The following is a 16,667-nucleotide window of genomic DNA, read 5'->3' as shown; positions in this document are numbered from 1 at the left end:
AGCCGCCTTGGGCCAAACCGCCAGCGGATTGCATCTGACAATACAAAGGGCGCGCAATCTGAAAAATGGCAGCAAATGAAACCATTCTTTCCTCTTGGAAAACTCCGTTTTCCACGCCAATAAGAAAGAACGAAAATACTTGCCGAGATGTTTTTCAGAATTCTGAAAAGCTTCTGGCTTCAGCTGTATCGATTTGTCGATTGAAAGGGAGCGTTGAGTGCCAAACGGGAGGATTGATCACAGTATGCGAAGAATTACAAAGCCTGATTCGTTTGGCTTTCTGTGGTAAGAAAACGGACTTAGCTTATTTATTTCTTCACCTACGGTCGAAAAATTTCGCTTCCTTCCATTTTCCATTAAGTTCTTCAATACAATCCACTAGTACAGACATTCCGAGGTCACAGACGTTTTGCTGTTCCAACTTTGATCATTTTAGCTTTCCATCAATCTTTCCGCTTGGAAATGAAAATTCAAACCGCAATTTTGATATATTAGTTTTCTATTCCGTGGGGAAAATAGCGATAGAGAAGCTTTACATGGGGTAATACGAGACACCTGTTGAGGTTACCTTTATTGGAGGATCACCTGTTAAAGCCGGATCGTGGAAGGCGTGAAGTAGAAGAAGCTTCTGGGATTGACTTTAGAAGCATTGTGAAGGAGAAGTTTTAGAAGCTATTTTCAACACTTAAATACTTTAAATGAGTACTCCCGTCACGGATCACTCCTGAAACAAGTCTAACACTTGTGAATTAAAAAGAGAGTTTTCTTTTTTGGTTAATTTATTTCACAGAAGTAAAACAGCTTGAAAAACATTTTGATTCCCAGAGAAGCAACTTTGAGATTGAAATAGCTTGCCTGAAGGAACGAGTTAAACATCTGGAAGAGGTTGAGAGTCACAGTAAAGAAAACGGCAATTATATTGGTTATGGAGAAACCACTGAAACTGCTTATGACGAGAATCTCCTTTGGTAAGATCACTATAATTATTTCATCATTATGGGTCAAATACAGTAAACACCCGCATATAAGAACAAATGGATTAAGAACATCAGGCTGAAATTTTGCAAATAAAGCACCATATTTATAAGAACAAAATCAGCCTGGAAATATAAAATGTTCTTGTAAAATGGATAAGACATTAACATGCCCTTCATGTTAGATGTATTTTCTTGTTCTGTTCACTAGTTAACTAGTAATAAGGCTGATTTTCTTTTGCAGGCTAATTGTTACAATAATGTCACGATTTTTATTAATTTTCTTCCCATTAAAAATGCTAATTTAATCTCAAGCATTTTTTTGCATTGTTACAGTTCTGAATTCCAACAACAAAATGTAAGAACAATTTAAGGACACCTTCAGGCTGATTTTTCACTGAGCACCCGATAAATAAGAACCTGATCAGCCTGGCATCCAAAATCATGTGTTCCTTTTGTTAATCGAACCACGCTTGAGTCCGTTTTCAATGTCTTAGTTCAACCGTACTTCAATTACTGCAGCGAGGTCTGGGGGCATTGTAACAAGGGTCTTTCGAATAAGCTCCAAAAGTTGCAAAACCGGGCTGCCCGTATTCTGACCTTCTCCAGTTATGACACAAGCGCTGATCCTCTTTTTGTGCAACTTAACTGGAGACGGTTAGATACTCAGCGACAAATACAAGTGGCCACCATGGTCTATAAATCTATACATGGTCTTGCGCCCGACTATCTTGGTTCTCTTTTCACTAAATATGATCCTCCATATAATCTAAGGAACTCTGAAAACAAACTAGCTGTTCCATTGCCTCGCACCAATTTCCTGAAAAATAGCTTTAGCTATAACGGTGCGGTTATCTGGAATAGCTTGTCCCCTGAATTGCGGCAAGCAAAATCACTTCAATCCTTCCGAAATGGTTGTCGCAATTTCTTCCTCTGAATCGACAAAACACACATGGCATCTATGTAAAGCAGAATTTCTTTATTTTTTTCTATTTTACTTTTAAATTTTAGATCATGTTTATATAGATTAAAATAGATTGTAACTGTAAAAATAGATTGTAATAATATTATTATTTTATCTGATAGATTTACCGTGTCTAAATAAAAATAAAGTTCAAGTTAAAGTTCAAGTTCAAGTTCTTATATGCGGGTGTTCACTGTATGACTACTCTTTCTACTCTTTACACACAGCAACATTAGCATTCACATTCTCCACACTCATCTCTTTACATTTCCTGTGGTAATGACAATGAGAATTTGTTTGAGAATCCAGAGTTTCTTAAATTGGTGATCATTGCCATTATTCTCATGACCTTTTAATTTGATTCAAGGGTGATACTTTCACCCTTTCACTCCCATGTCAGTGACTGAGACAGAATTTTTCCTTAACGTATCAATACAACAAGCAGACAAGTGATGACAATCAATTATATTATGGTAACTGCAGTTAGCTCTGAGGGTACACTTACTTGGGTATCTGTTGTGAACATTCCATGAAGTTTACCATTGATCAGCTCCTTTTTCCATTTATGATTGTCAATGATGAGTGAAGAAAAAAAATGATCTCTTTAAAAATGATTATCCATTTTATAATAAAAATTTTAAACCATTTGCACCATTCTTTAAAAGTTACAAAACTTTGGATTAATTCAATGAGTTATGTTATTCTAATTCTGCAGGAGTAAGTCAAACTCAAGAGAAAATGATGGAAACGCAGCAGACTGTCATTTGTCTAGAACTGACAATTACACCGATTACAAATACAGTGATCCGAATCTTTTTGAGCCTAACAGTACAAATAGCAGAGTTGTTTCAGTATGTGATGGTGTTTTGAGTGAACCTCCTGAACAGCAAATGTCAAATGTTTCAACAGAAGCTAAGAAAGGAAATTTGAAAAAATGCTCTGAGAAATTGTTACCAAAGAAGACAGATGACACAGATGATGTTGAAAGGTCACACAATCTGAACCTACCTTCAAAGATTGCTGAGGAAAACGAAAATGAAGATGTTGTGGCTGGGGAGGAATCCGAAGCTGTGGTACTGGAATGCGAGGTAAAGTTGAAGGACATCTCCAAAAAAGGCAAAAAGAAGGAGGGAAGTCCGGCATTGTTGGAAAATTCTATCAAGGAGGCTGAAGCTCTCACAAGTAATATCAACCACCAGGCAGACAGTAAAAATTTTAAGAAAGGAAAGGGGAGATCAGTTTTTAAAGATGAATCAGAAGAAGTTTTTCAAGTAGAAAGCCCTGGAGAGGTCATTTTTCCTGCAACAGCTAGAAAGAAATCAAAAGAGAAGAAAAGCAGGAGGTCAACAGTAAAAGAAAAGTTGCAAAGAAATAAGCCCTCTTTTACCAAAAAGTCAAAGTTAGTCTCTGATGGTGTGGCACTTGGACCTGGAGATGATGAAATAGAATCCCAATCTGAAGCAAAAGCAGAAAGCATTGAAAAGAAACCAGGGACCTCCACTGCTTGTGAGGTAACAAGCTCCAAAGAGAAATCCTCCAGGAGAGAGTCCACAACCAGTGAGGACAATGATGAACCACTAGGCGATATGAGTTTTCTGATCAACATCAACTCCCAAATCTCCATGTTTGTAGATGATGCATCACAACAGGAATGTGAGTTGCAGCCTATGACAGCCAGGGAACGCAATGATGTCTACAAAGTCACTCAGCTGTATAAATTGCGTGCAAGGATTGGAACCAAGACTGAAAACAACCTGACAACAGTGTGTCTGTCCAAGCAAGCAGACACAAGAATGCCAAAACCTGGCAGAGTTGACAATTTACTAAGTAATCTAAGTATAATGGCAAGTAAAGAGGCAACAAGGGAAAGCCCTAAGAATCATGGAAAGAGAAAGCACACATCATCTAAAGAGGAAAATGTGCAAACTACAGCTGGAGATCTTCTCGAGCAAGCTGCACCACCAATGAAGAAACTTACAAGGCTCTCCAAGACTGGTAATTAAAAAAGCCAATGCAGGGAATTGCTAACTATGAGGATACTGTAATGAACATGAACAGAATATATTTTCTGCTACTTACAGCAGTAGAACATTGAATGTTGCAAACATTTCATTAAACCCATTTTGTGCAACAGAATTCATGTGACATATTCTATGTTCAGTTATAGATCACTATTGACTCCAAAATGTGGAAAAACAATGTGGCAAAACAGCTCTATATGCTTGTATTAATGCATTGACTCTTTAACTCCTAGAAGTGACCAAGACAGAATATTTCCTTACAGTATCACTACAATGTCAAGCTGACAAGGGATTAGAATGAAGTATAATATCAATTTGGGTATTATTAGTTGATTCAATGGCAAATTCTCTGAAGTGACATGGGATCTTTGAAGTTAAAGGTTTAAAATCTTACATCATTTGTGGTATATAACTGAACAAACACATGGCATCCAAGGTTTTTTCTAAGTTTTAATCAGTTTTTCATTACCTTGGGATGCATGTAAAAAGTGCAAGTGTATTCAGGATACTATCTGCTTACTTACACTTTACATCTCAACAAACCAGCTGCCCTATTACAAATTGAAAGAATACAACAGCTTTTAGTTTTCAGCAATGCAGAAACCTTGGCATTCAAAATTAATGGTAGATGACTGCATGTTTTAGTGCTTTGCTAAGTGTGACTGTCCTTAGATTTTAATAGCATCATCTTGATCTTTTAAAAGAGCATTGGGCAATTCTTTCTCAAACAATATTCAAATTTGATGGCTTAAAATGATTTATCTTACAAACATTCCCCTCATAAACAGATATACTGTACGTTAGTTTGTTTCTTGTAACTCAAGAATTTAGACTTCTTACCAATTTGTAATGACACCAATCATACTGCTCTTCAGTTGTCATCTGCAATGGTTTTTACAGCTGTTTACAATAAAATATGTTTAAAAGCACCATGGACAGCATATCTAAATACACATAGAGTGTGTTAACCTGCCTGTGCTTTACAATATGGTTTTAACTTTCACAACTCAATTGAAAACAGGATGATTCTATATTCATTTAATAATTTGTTTTGTGAAAATGTCGCATGTTTCCTTACAGGACATTAAAAATAACAAATGAATCTCTGAAGTATTTTAGTTACGATAAAAGGCCAGGAATAGTTGTTGCTTGCATGGCCAGCCCACACAGAAAAGAAGGGCTGGGGGAGGGGAATTAATGAGAGTATAAAACATGACATCAATTAACTACAAAGTACAAATTGAATACTTTATTTTGACAATGCAATTATTTCTTCGAAGCTTACGTTGTTACATCTTGAAGTGAGATTTTAAAGCCTAAAAGGAACTTTGCCACTTTAAACCATTTTTATCCTGTACTACTGAATTGCCTCAAATTTAACCTTTAGTTTGAGTGTATAGCTTTTTTCAGATTTTTTAAACCATGACAAGGCTCCTTAACAACAATAAATATTGCTAAATTTGACACTGACTTGCTACTAAAACTCAACAATATGTGAGATATCACATCAAATTGGCAATTGTAATGAAATGATGACCCCTGAATAAGGAAATAAGTTCATGCAAATTATTTCAAACTTCTATTAACTTTCTGAGCCTGAAGTCTGGGAAAATGTATAGAGTTTGACAAAATGCAAGTGAAATTATTTCCTTATTTTACAAGTATACCACTAATTTATGACTTCAACAAGGATACCTATTTCAATGATTTGTAACAAATATCAAGCTTAAATGCCATGTAACTAAAGCTAAACTAAATAAAAGATGTTCAATTTTAATTTGGTAAGAATCTATTTTTAAAGTTACCTACTTTAAAAAGTGTCTAGAGAACAAAAACACAACAAGTGTTTCAAAACCTACCAGAAACCAAGATGTGAAAAATTGTTACAGTAACCAATTTCAAAGAGTAAAAAATTGCCAATAATCTTCACCATGTGTTTCAAATTCAAAATTTTGATAAAAGAAACACTGTGAAATCCAATGAGACTATACAAGCTACAAATAATAACTTAAACTTGACTATCTAATCAAGGTTAATGTTTCTTGTTCAAATGATGTGATAATGCTGTCTGTCTGTTTTTTTTTTTTACACAATGAGCTGTGATTCGTGGCTGCATTAAGGTTCATTACGAAAAGAACCAGGCCCGACATTGCACAAGATTTATTTTCGTTGTTTTTTATAAGTTTACTTGTCAAACCAATGCTGCCTGTAAGGCTGAACTATCAAGACCACTTGTGATATCATGTGAAAATGATCTTGACGAAAAAAAGGCTTTGGATATATAGCGTTAACTGGAACCTTAGGCTATCCAAACAAAAGACAATTGAGTATCTTTCCAATTAACTAAAACAATTCAAATGCTTCACTCACTTTAGCAATTTTAGAGTGACACTCTAAAACATTTATACTAATTTTTTTTAATGTAATACCATACAAATCTCTTAGAAACTGAATGCAGCAAATTTTTTTCTTCCAATTCATACTTGTACCACCCAAAGCATGAGGACATACCTTAAGGTGAATGGTTTGAACTTAGCTTGTCATGAGGAGTTTTTAATTAAATGGGTATGGCTTACTTTATTATCACCTGTTCAGCTAAAATTTCCCAGTTAAGCACTCTTCACTTAAAAACCATTCTGGGCTAACATCTCAATACAGGTTGTTATTTTTAGAAAAGAGTTTTTCCAAATGTGTTACTGTACAGTTCATCATGTGGGATACATAGAGGGTGAAAAAACTAGCCAGAACACTGGAAGTGTTATAAGATCACAGTAATGTACTGTAAATACCTCCATAGTTGTGCAACATATCCAAGTATATGGAAAAGTTAACCATGTAAAGCAAGGCACTATAGGGCTGGTAAAAAGCACAGCATCACAACCACACCCATAAATAGATTAAAGTCTCTTTAAAAAAAATTAAGAACCTGGTTTAGAATTTGGGTAGTCTATTTTCACAGCAAACATCATTTATTTAAGAACCCCCTGAGGCTAACTTGAAAAAACCTTGTTTCTTATATGCAGGTTCCTACTGTATTAAGGATAATAAAAAAAAGAGCTTTCAAAAGTGATTCCACAACTATGAGATGTACAAAGGGAGGAGCTTCTTAATCAAGGTTACCATGATACTAATTATGAAATCAATATACTGTCCTGCAATAAAAGTGAATGGATTGCTGAATGGTATACCTTGTCAATTAAAACCAATATGAACAGGGGAAATCTGAGGGTCTGAACATACTGCTACAACCAAACATCACTTCTGTACTCTTACTTTGTTTCTTCCTATGCTGGGTAGTCAACATGTGGGCAACAATACCTAGTAGATGAAAACAAAGAAAAGTCAGTGACAAATTGGATATGAATTAATTAAACATAGGCACTGCAGTATATAGTCACTACCCGCATGTTCCCAAAAAGTAAAATGAGAAACTACATCAAAGAATGCTTCATTGATGGCTGTCTAATATAAAGAATTATTACATGACTCGGGCAGTCAGAGGGCCAATAACTAAAATCAACCAATCAAAATGCTCTATTGCTGGTCAATATTCTCTCAGTATTGGACCGGGCACTGTCCTGAATGGTCCCGAATGATACCGCACTTGTGTCCCTTTGAACTTCAGTCGTATAATAAATCTCTTATTAACCAAGCTTGCTCGGGACCGTACTGGATGAATATCAGCCCTCGGTCTTTTTTGTACGGACCTCAATGTGCTCGGTCCGTACTGTCAAGGCCTCGGGCCAATATTCTCCCAGTGCGGTCCTTGTGCTTGGTTAATAAGATGTATATCATGTTTCTCAGGCATCCTAATCTGAAGAAAAAAATTCAGTGAAAGACAGCTGACTTGAACCACCGAGAGAAACTGAACAATGGTTTGAGTTAATGGGGTTGGTTCAGTTCAAGTTCAAGTTATGAAGGTAGATTTGAGCCAAGGATAAGGAAAAGTGAAATTGGTTAGAGTTGTAAAGGGGAGTTTGAGTAATTACCTGATAGTAAATGACTTAGAAAATGGGGTCAAATCAGATTTGGTTCAAATTAGTGGGGTGTTTGAGTCAACTGAGTTCAAGTTAGGGAGGGTTCTACTGTAGGTCTTATCAACCAAGTCACTGACAGTCTCCCTCACCATTTTTCAGGCAAACTAGAAGGATTACTATCATCAGGCAACATATGCCACCTTTTACAATTCTCGCACTGAACCCAGGTGTCACATGAAGTGGACTGCCATTCAAATTTTGACACAGCTCCAGAGGCACCATCCTGACATGAATTCTTGATCTGGTCTTTAAGACAGTTGCTAACTGTGCCTCCCTCTTCATTCTGAGTTGGTGTACTGTTTTTTGTCATCATCTTTATTTTATCTTCAGCAGTGGTGCTTGCTTTATCTGTTGTCCCAGGTGCAGTTGTTTCTGACTCAACTTTTGTCTGATGACCTTAAGTTTACAATAGCAATAATAATAATAACAACAACAACAACAACAACAACACATAGCAATTCCAACCACCTTTTATCTGAGGTATAGAATGGTACCTTAAAAAAACATCAGTCTTGAAAAATTTTGGCCTTATCTCAAAATCTTGGCCTTTAAAATAAAAACTAAATAAGCATCTCAGAATCTCACTGGCATTTTCAGATATTTTATTCAGCTTTATTGGTACCTTGAAATCTTCTGCACTTAGAGTCTTGGGTTCAGATTTTTCAGAAGTAAATTTTCAGTCTCAGATTTGATAAAACACTCATGTCTTGGTCTTGAATTTTAAAACCAGGATCTTGCAAAGTCTCCAAAGTCTACCATTCTATACCCCTTTTGGTGCCATGTCCAAAAACATAAATATACACATTTTTAATGCAGAATAATGATGACTCCATCTTTCTTAGTCACCAGACTTCAATCCTACCATCTTGTTCCAGTAAATTTCTTTTGACTCAAAATCTGGATATTTTTATCCTTTAAGCACCGAAATTTCTTTCATAGCAACACATAATCATTTGCAGATGCCCTAAGATGTCAGAGGACATTTCAAGGATGTCCAAAAGGGATTCCAAAAAAACCTAATTGATAAAATCAGAGGTTTTAGGGAAGTATGAACAGATTTGGAGACATTTCTTCATAGCTTTAAGCAAGTTTTATCACTCATAGATTACAAAAGCATGTCAGTCCTGGTAGTAAATGCAAAAGTTGGTTTTTTTGTTAGGCAGGAAAAATCAGACAATTGGCAGGAATAGGCTAAGATCAAAGCTGAGTTCAATGTATGAATTCAGTCACCTTACCTTTTGGTTTCAAACCAAATTGTTCACAAGAAGTATGTTCCTTCTTTGTGACAGGAGTTTTTCCTTTGCCATTTGCAGTTGTGCATATAATGGCATTTCTGAGGCATGAAATAAAGTTAGCATGAGCAACATATTTTGCCTTTAACAAAAAAATCAGGAGGGCCATATGATCACAATTTTTCCATGAGGGCAGGAATTTAACAAAGCAATTTCAAAAGTTTAAATAACCAAGGGTTGCCTGGGAGGGATGTTGAAGCTTTGAAATGATTGATGCATTACACACATATGAAGTTGTAATACTACTTGCTCATTCTACGTATTGTCCAAATCACTCCCACTACTGGTCATGAAGAATGCGTCATTATCAAAATACTTAGTCATGGCCAGTTCACATCCAGCCCTGAAAACCTGCACGCTCTTACTAGTTTGCATTCCAAAATATAACAAGATTTACAGAATTGGAAACCCACTCCCTTTTTCTTGAAAAGATAATAGAGCTCTTAATTATAAGGCTTAAAATGTATTCTTCTCTAACCAATACAAACCAAGATCTTTCATGTACATACCTGTGTCGTAGATTGTGAGAACCAATCCTGAAAGAATGTATGACAAAGAAAACAATAAAAATATATATATATTTGTCTCTCACATGCCTGTAAGTATCAGACGACTTGAGATTACATTTTTCAAAAAAAATCATTGTTAAATCATATGATTCCATCCTGTAGTTTTCAATCTCTGTGTCATTCTATGGATTTTACGGTTTTTTTTTCCTAACCTGTATCCTTGACCCCAACCATCTTGCTTCTCGCAACTGTTGGTCAAGGCTGGGGCCAGCGTTGTCTCTTTCTTGGTTTTGCAGTACTTGAAATCCGGGTATGACTCTCTTGTTCTTCTCATTTCTTCCCTAGCTCTCTCTTTGAATGGTTCCTTCTGCTCAGGAGTCATGCCTCTCCAATGTTTAGCAAGGATGGTGCTAATCTCCCGGTTATCTCTTCCAGGATACTGTGTCTTGAATTCTCCACGGTACTGCTTGCTAAACCAAAGGAAAGCATTCATGGGCCTTTTGATATAATTCTCAGGTGTTTCGTTAGTGTTTCCATTTTCAGATCGTCTAGCCATGACCTCCTCAACTTCTTCTGACCCTTGGCTGCTCAAATCTGAAAATGGTGATGCTGAGATCGTTGTCATGCTTTCTTCAAAGACAAATTCTGGGGTGCTGCAAAGACTGTTTGGTGCTCCAGAGAACATGGTTGCGACATTTTGTTGCCCACTGATATTGCGAAAACAGTTTTGCTTCAAGCTGGACATGCCACAGTTTTGTAACATAGCTTGCAGATCCTCTGTTTTCAGTCCTCTCTGGAGATAAGCCTCTCTAATGTTTTCTTGAAGCTGCATGATGTGACTTATTGCAGTTTCAAGTATTTCCTTTCTTGAAGGATGGCCATTTCTCAGGTCTTTGCATGGTAATATTTCACTCAGTTTTTGAAGTGCATCTCTTATGGCCTTTTCTCTTTCTTTTTGCCTATGTTCAAGAAGATTCATGAATTAAAAGTTTTTCTTCGAGGTACATCTTTCCATACTTAGAGTTGAATATATCTACTTTTGATGCATAATTAAAATATTTTCTTAGAACATTAAATTATAAAAACCCACCTTTGACAAATATTTCTCAAAAGCAGTGAGTGGTTTGGAAGAAAATTGTGAAAATCACAGAGATCAAACCAATGACACATGAGCATTAGTATTAATTCGTGTTTCAAAACAAAATTGTTTTTCCTTATCCCAAACTAAGGCCAATTCTCTATTAGAGAGTAAAAATCACTCTTAGATTATCTCATGAAAAAGTCTTTTCTTAATTAGAAAGTTGCTACTTACATCATCTTTTGCTTGATATATGTGAATTTGTCAACTATTTTACGAGGATTCCCTTTTCTTTGTTTCTGGCCTTTAGCATCTGAGGCAGACTTGTTTTTCTTTAACTTCCATGGTGTCTGAGTTTTAACTGCTATTGTAATAGCATACATGTCACTGAGGAATGTTTATCAAGAGGAAAGAGTGGATTTTCCAGTGGAGGAAAGGGGGAAAGACACAGTTTATTCAAATATAAATTATCACCTTTTCTGTCAAAAAGAAGGGGTCATATAAACCATTAAATATCCCCCTCCCCTGTCGGGTAACACCATCCCTTGATTAAAGTTTGCTTAGTTTCATAAAAAAATGGCTTAAAAAATTGATCCAATTTTTGTTCCAAATTGATTATATAGTTACCTTTGATGTTGGTGCTTGCTACAGTAACTTGTTTACACCTGTCAGTTATTTTGAGCTGTGCATTTAATGGGCTTGTTTCATCTGACATTGGACTGATGCTTTCTCTCCAGCCCCTCAGGCTTCCATGCTAGAAACAAAAAAAGTACTGTCAACAGATTTTGGAAGCCAGTGAGGAAAAAATTGAAAAATTTAAAGTTTGTTGTTGTTGTTGTTGTTTTTTTTTTCATGCTCTTTCTTTGAATTGCTATGTTTAAATTTGTTATCGTTGGTTGGATCAGGATTCTGTACCAAACTCTTTTGTCTATGAGAGATGCAATTTAGGGAATCATACTACAAATAAGAATTCTTACCGCTGTGTTCAAAAGCTCTGAGACGGGTGGAAGAGGCAAGTGAGGTTTCCATGGTGATACTGCAATAAAAATCAAGTTTAAAAGGTTAAAACAAGTCGTTGAAACTGATGTGTATTTAAGGTTGTGGTAATTTTTCAAAGATTGTTGACATTCAAAAAATGGATTGAATTTGAATACCAGATATATGACGGTAAAGAGCTAGGAGAAGAATGATGTTACCTTCTGTGCTTGACGTCACCTTTGAATCTTGTTCAATAACATCACCGCTCTCATCTAAGGCTCCAAGCTTAATTCATAAGGAGACAATCAGGTTTTTAGAAGACGCAGGATTAAAAAAATTCCCTCAAATGTATGGAGTAAACGTTACGGAATGAAAAAAAAAAAAACACAAACAAACAAAATGTCACAACAACAAAAAAAAAATTACCCCATCCATCAGAGGAGAATCTGCATACCAAACATCACTGCTGTATAGATTATAACTACTGCAATAGAATACCAAAAAACAACAGTCACAGCAACATCAATGGCAATTTATTAATAGACCACTGATTGATATAATTGAAACCAGGAAAACTGTACCTAATACACAAAACCAAAGTCACTGGTCAGTGTCTAAGAAAGTTTATGTGGAATAACAAACTCTTCTTTTTTTTAAATACTGTTTCTATGTCCTATTATACCTCTTCCAATAAGAATATCTAAAGAAAAGAAGAGCCAAAAAGAAACAGTCAAGTCACAAAAGAAATTTTTGTCACCCGTTACACCCTGACATCAGTATGCATATTCTCCATACTATTCTCTATACATTTCCTAAGGTGCTGACAAGGAGAATTTGCTTACAAATCTAGAGCTTCTTCATTTGGGGATCGTTCCTTCGTTCTTGTGACCTAAATGTTTGATTTGGGGGTAATATTCTAGGGAGTCACTCTTAGCAGTTAAAGGGTTCAATTTACTTCAACCATTTATTGTGGCAGAAAGTTAATCAGTAGGACATCACTTGCTGTAATTCCCCATCTTCTTTTTGCTTGTGTTCAAACATACAGAACAAGGGCCAAGAGTGCATATGCAATTAAATGATAACATTTCAAACATACTTACTTGAAACTTTGTGGTGTGACAGGATGGTGCCAATTTTGTGGGAATGTATAATGATGAAGATTATGTGCATTACCAGTTGCTATTGGTAACTGGAACTGCTGACTAAATGATATGGTGGATTCAAATCCCCATGATGGGGAAAACACTCTATTTTCTGGAGGTCCTTGCCAATCTGTTGAAATGAACAAAAGCAGTAACAGGTCATGATAATAATTTCTTAATCCAATAACAAGTTGAGGGAAAAGATTTAAAATCATTCCCCACACAGTAGTAATTCAGACAAATGAAGTTAATTAACTCCTTCTCATTAAGCAAAATTACACGGACTTTGTTATGAAGTTTAACAACATGATCTGAGCTGACAAATGATGAGGACAAAGATGAATATTAATAAGGGGATTATTAGTTGATCCAAAATTGTATTGCAGACAGCATGGAGAGTTATCAGTGAGATCTTGGGATTGAAAAGATTACCTGAATATAATTGTCATAAGAAAATGCCACACTCAGTTCAGACTACAATTTGAAGACCTTGCAGCAATGCTAGTGCTGGAATGTCCTACACTTTTATGTCCTGTAATGCAGTTTTCTTCAATATAAACAATCACAATGATCACATATGTTGAGATTTTGTCAACTATTCAAACAAGAGGTTTTGAAGTGATTCATCTCATAACATATTTGAAAATTTTCAGCACATTTGGTGGTATATGGCATTTGAAAATAATCTTTAACACATATAAACCTCCTCCCTATATTTTTCTCTTTCTCTCTTTCAATATCTCACCTAAATTTTTCTTGGAAGCTATAGTTAGATAATAATGCTTAATTTGGCATGAAAAAAACAATTTAAAAATTTGCCCTTAAAGGTCTACCATATCCTTAAATTCTCGGATGTCAAGTTTTCTTGGGCTAGCTACAAGGCTGAGGTGAAGGGTGCCATGCTTAAACCATTCTAACAGGTGTGATTCTCATTTTGTTTTAAATATTTCCCAACTTCAAAAGCAAGGAAACAAAAATTAAAAAAAAATCATATCACTAAAAACTCTTAATGTGTTGCACTAAGGCAGAGAGATTCTGCTGATCTGGTTTGATATGTTTTTGTTCTAGAGAGAGACAATACCTCTACCCATAGAAAACATAGGTGTTGGTTGATTGCAAGGGAAACCTTACAAAATACTAAGGGTTGAATCCTGTAAATAAATAACATCTAATTCTGGGGGTAGAGACAGTATTCTATGTCACTTTCTGGCATTGAAACCAAAATGAGTTATTATTCAGAGGGGTGTTTGTTCTTCTGAATGAGTTCCAGGTTCAAAGCAAAACAATTCTTCACAAATTTAACTCATTTAATTTAACGAAAATAACAAGCTACATCAGTAAGACAAAAAAACATGGCGGTCAAGTGACCTCACGGTCAAACTAGTTCCCAGTCCTTCTAAACAGTGTTGATCTCTTTTTACAAGCCTTACCTTTTCCAGTAGAAACAGGATCAAACAGAGGATATGGAGTAGGAACCCTGGACTGAAAAGGAATTGGACTGAACACTCTACAGTTTGACTCCATTCTTGCTGTACTGTGTGGTATTGCAGACGACAGAGGAGTTGACAAAATGTTCTCTGGAAATTCAACTGGTACTGGAGTACTATTGAAGTTCACCTCCTCCTGAGAATGATTAAGATATGAAGATGAGGTTGGCAAAAATCAACTTGGCAATTATTATTACTTGAACTGTGCAACACTTAACAGAAAACAACAAAAGATTGAGACTTTCAAGTAGTTTCATAGAACAGATCAAACTTTGAAAAAGTTCTGGTCTAGTACTATGTCTTTTTTTTTCTGGGAAAACAAATGAAAATTGTAAAATATCACAGCTTGATGTGAAATCCTCTGTATGAACTCTTCAGCTGCTAGAATTGATTAACAAGTAATTTTTCATTCTGATTCCAATGCATTATGATCCTAATAGTTGGTTGAGAGAAAGGAGAAGCTTGCCAGCTGGAGTATGTCATCTTGATTAAACATGGCCGTGAATTCTCCTTGAAATGTACAGCATTAAATTGTGAGAAAAACCAGTTCGATCTTGGGAGTTGCTGTAATCTAGAATACAGATGTACCTGGTACGAGAATTTGACAACCACACTACAATACTAGCAGAACAGCCTTGGAGACAAATCTTGCCTGGAAACTTCACTCTTTATTCAAACATAATTGTGCCATTAATATCACCTAAAATTTTACTCTAAATACTCAAATTTACATGTAAAATGTAAGGTTGGAAAATAAATGTGAAGTCAACGCCCATTTTGACAGGAAGTTCGCTGATTACTTCCAGGGTGTGTTTGAAGAGTTTCCTGACAGTTTAGCGCATGGAAATTTTGGATATTCGAGGAAATAAATTCGACTACATCTAACTGCTCGTTATGGTCCTGATTTCTTTAGTTTGCTTCAAAATCTACCTTCTTAGATCAGTAGGGTAAGAATATATTCTTCCAACCGGGAAGAAAATCCAGATCTGCACATGCATACATGCTAGCTTGATTTGCTTGTTGAGACCTCACACAAAGGACTTTCAAAACACGTCAGATTTCTTCCAAATTAACGATTACAATCATGAATTGTAAGACCTCCTGGGCTGGCGATAAAAGGGTTCAAGAGATAAGAATCGGAGTTGGACCGAAAGAACAAACACATACATAACGAATTCATTTTACACCCGCCGGATGCATCGCAAAAACTTACATGGCTAGATCTCTTCGAGATTGCACACTACAAAGTGGTGATTGCAACTACCCATATTATCTACTTGTAGCTCGGTGTAGCCGCAAGCTGTTTGAACTGAAGTTATTCAAACTAATGTTTTCTACTGCATCGAAAATGTGGCTGAAGAAACCTAAAGTCTTCTAAGGAAGGTGCCCCGAAAGGGTGAACAAAATCGGAGGAAACCATCTGAGTTATGTAGATGATCCACGAGGAAAATCTGGTATAATAACGAAGATTGGATTCCACCCAAATGTGGAAAACGAGAGGTGTGCTTGTTCAAACTCACATGCAGCTGTAAAAAAGCGCGCCCATTTCTCAGCACGTGGATTTGGTAAAATCTCAACTCAGGCTTGGTGTAGCAGATTGCGAAAAACTATGGGCCAACGAGTGCTTAACCTGAAAGCATACGACATCGACCTACCTTACTTCGAGAGGTCTCCATTACAACTGGACGAAATTCGCTGTCAGATAGTGCTGCCATTATCGATCGAAAGTCAGTTCAAGGTGGGAACGGTTGAACTAACTTGATAACAGCTTTGATGGACACTTGTCAATCATAATGTTTTATATCATTTTCTTGCCTCTCTTCTAAAGCAAGTTTGCCCCCTCAGAAAAAGCATCCATATGTAGGAGGAAACCGCCTCTTCCGGGATTAAATCTATAAAAGCTATGCCAAACTAAGAGAGAGAAAGACAAGTATTCTGTTGTTGGTTCGGCATGCACTTGCTTTGCTTTTTTCCCATTCAGGGAAGCTAGGTGTGCTACAGTAAGGGCAGAATTTTCGTAATGAGAGTGAAGAGACTGACTTGCATGTGCTGCGACCCCCAGAGAGTTGTTAGGAAACCCATGATAGTATAGCCAGCTTTCAAAACAAATGCCCCATTTATAAAAATTAGCAGAGCTTCGCTGTAAAAAAAAAAGGGGTAAAAATTGCAGTTATAATCACGTAAT

At 36.2% G+C, this 16,667-nt stretch overlaps 2 protein-coding genes across 2 annotated transcripts; one reads left to right on the top strand and one right to left on the bottom strand.

Annotated features, from left to right (window-relative positions):
* The first annotated feature begins 7 nt into the window (after window positions 1-7).
* LOC111329303 (uncharacterized) lies at window positions 8-5,736 on the top strand. The gene is made up of 3 exons (XM_022933960.2): window positions 8-285; window positions 791-968; window positions 2,654-5,736. The coding sequence occupies exons 1-3, from the start codon at window positions 66-68 to the stop codon at window positions 3,939-3,941; spliced, it is 1,686 nt and encodes a 561-aa protein (XP_022789695.2). The 5' UTR covers window positions 8-65; the 3' UTR covers window positions 3,942-5,736.
* Window positions 5,737-6,630: 894 nt separating this feature from the next.
* LOC111329268 (uncharacterized) lies at window positions 6,631-16,546 on the bottom strand. The gene is made up of 13 exons (XM_088756180.1): window positions 16,138-16,546; window positions 14,426-14,618; window positions 12,954-13,125; window positions 12,280-12,337; window positions 12,072-12,138; window positions 11,853-11,911; window positions 11,503-11,629; window positions 11,110-11,239; window positions 10,010-10,756; window positions 9,798-9,824; window positions 9,232-9,329; window positions 8,086-8,392; window positions 6,631-7,277 (listed from the first exon to the last, which is right to left on the bottom strand). Exons 1-13 carry the CDS (start codon window positions 16,195-16,197, stop codon window positions 7,244-7,246), a joined length of 2,079 nt encoding a protein of 692 aa, XP_088612306.1. The 5' UTR covers window positions 16,198-16,546; the 3' UTR covers window positions 6,631-7,243.
* Window positions 16,547-16,667: the final 121 nt, after the last annotated feature.

The sequence above is a fragment of the Stylophora pistillata genome, chromosome 4, assembly GCF_964205215.1.
Source record: "Stylophora pistillata chromosome 4, jaStyPist1.2, whole genome shotgun sequence".
Lineage (NCBI taxonomy): Eukaryota > Metazoa > Cnidaria > Anthozoa > Scleractinia > Pocilloporidae > Stylophora > Stylophora pistillata.
Note: the sequence above shows the minus strand (reverse complement) of the source record. Positions and strands in the feature narration are given on the sequence as shown.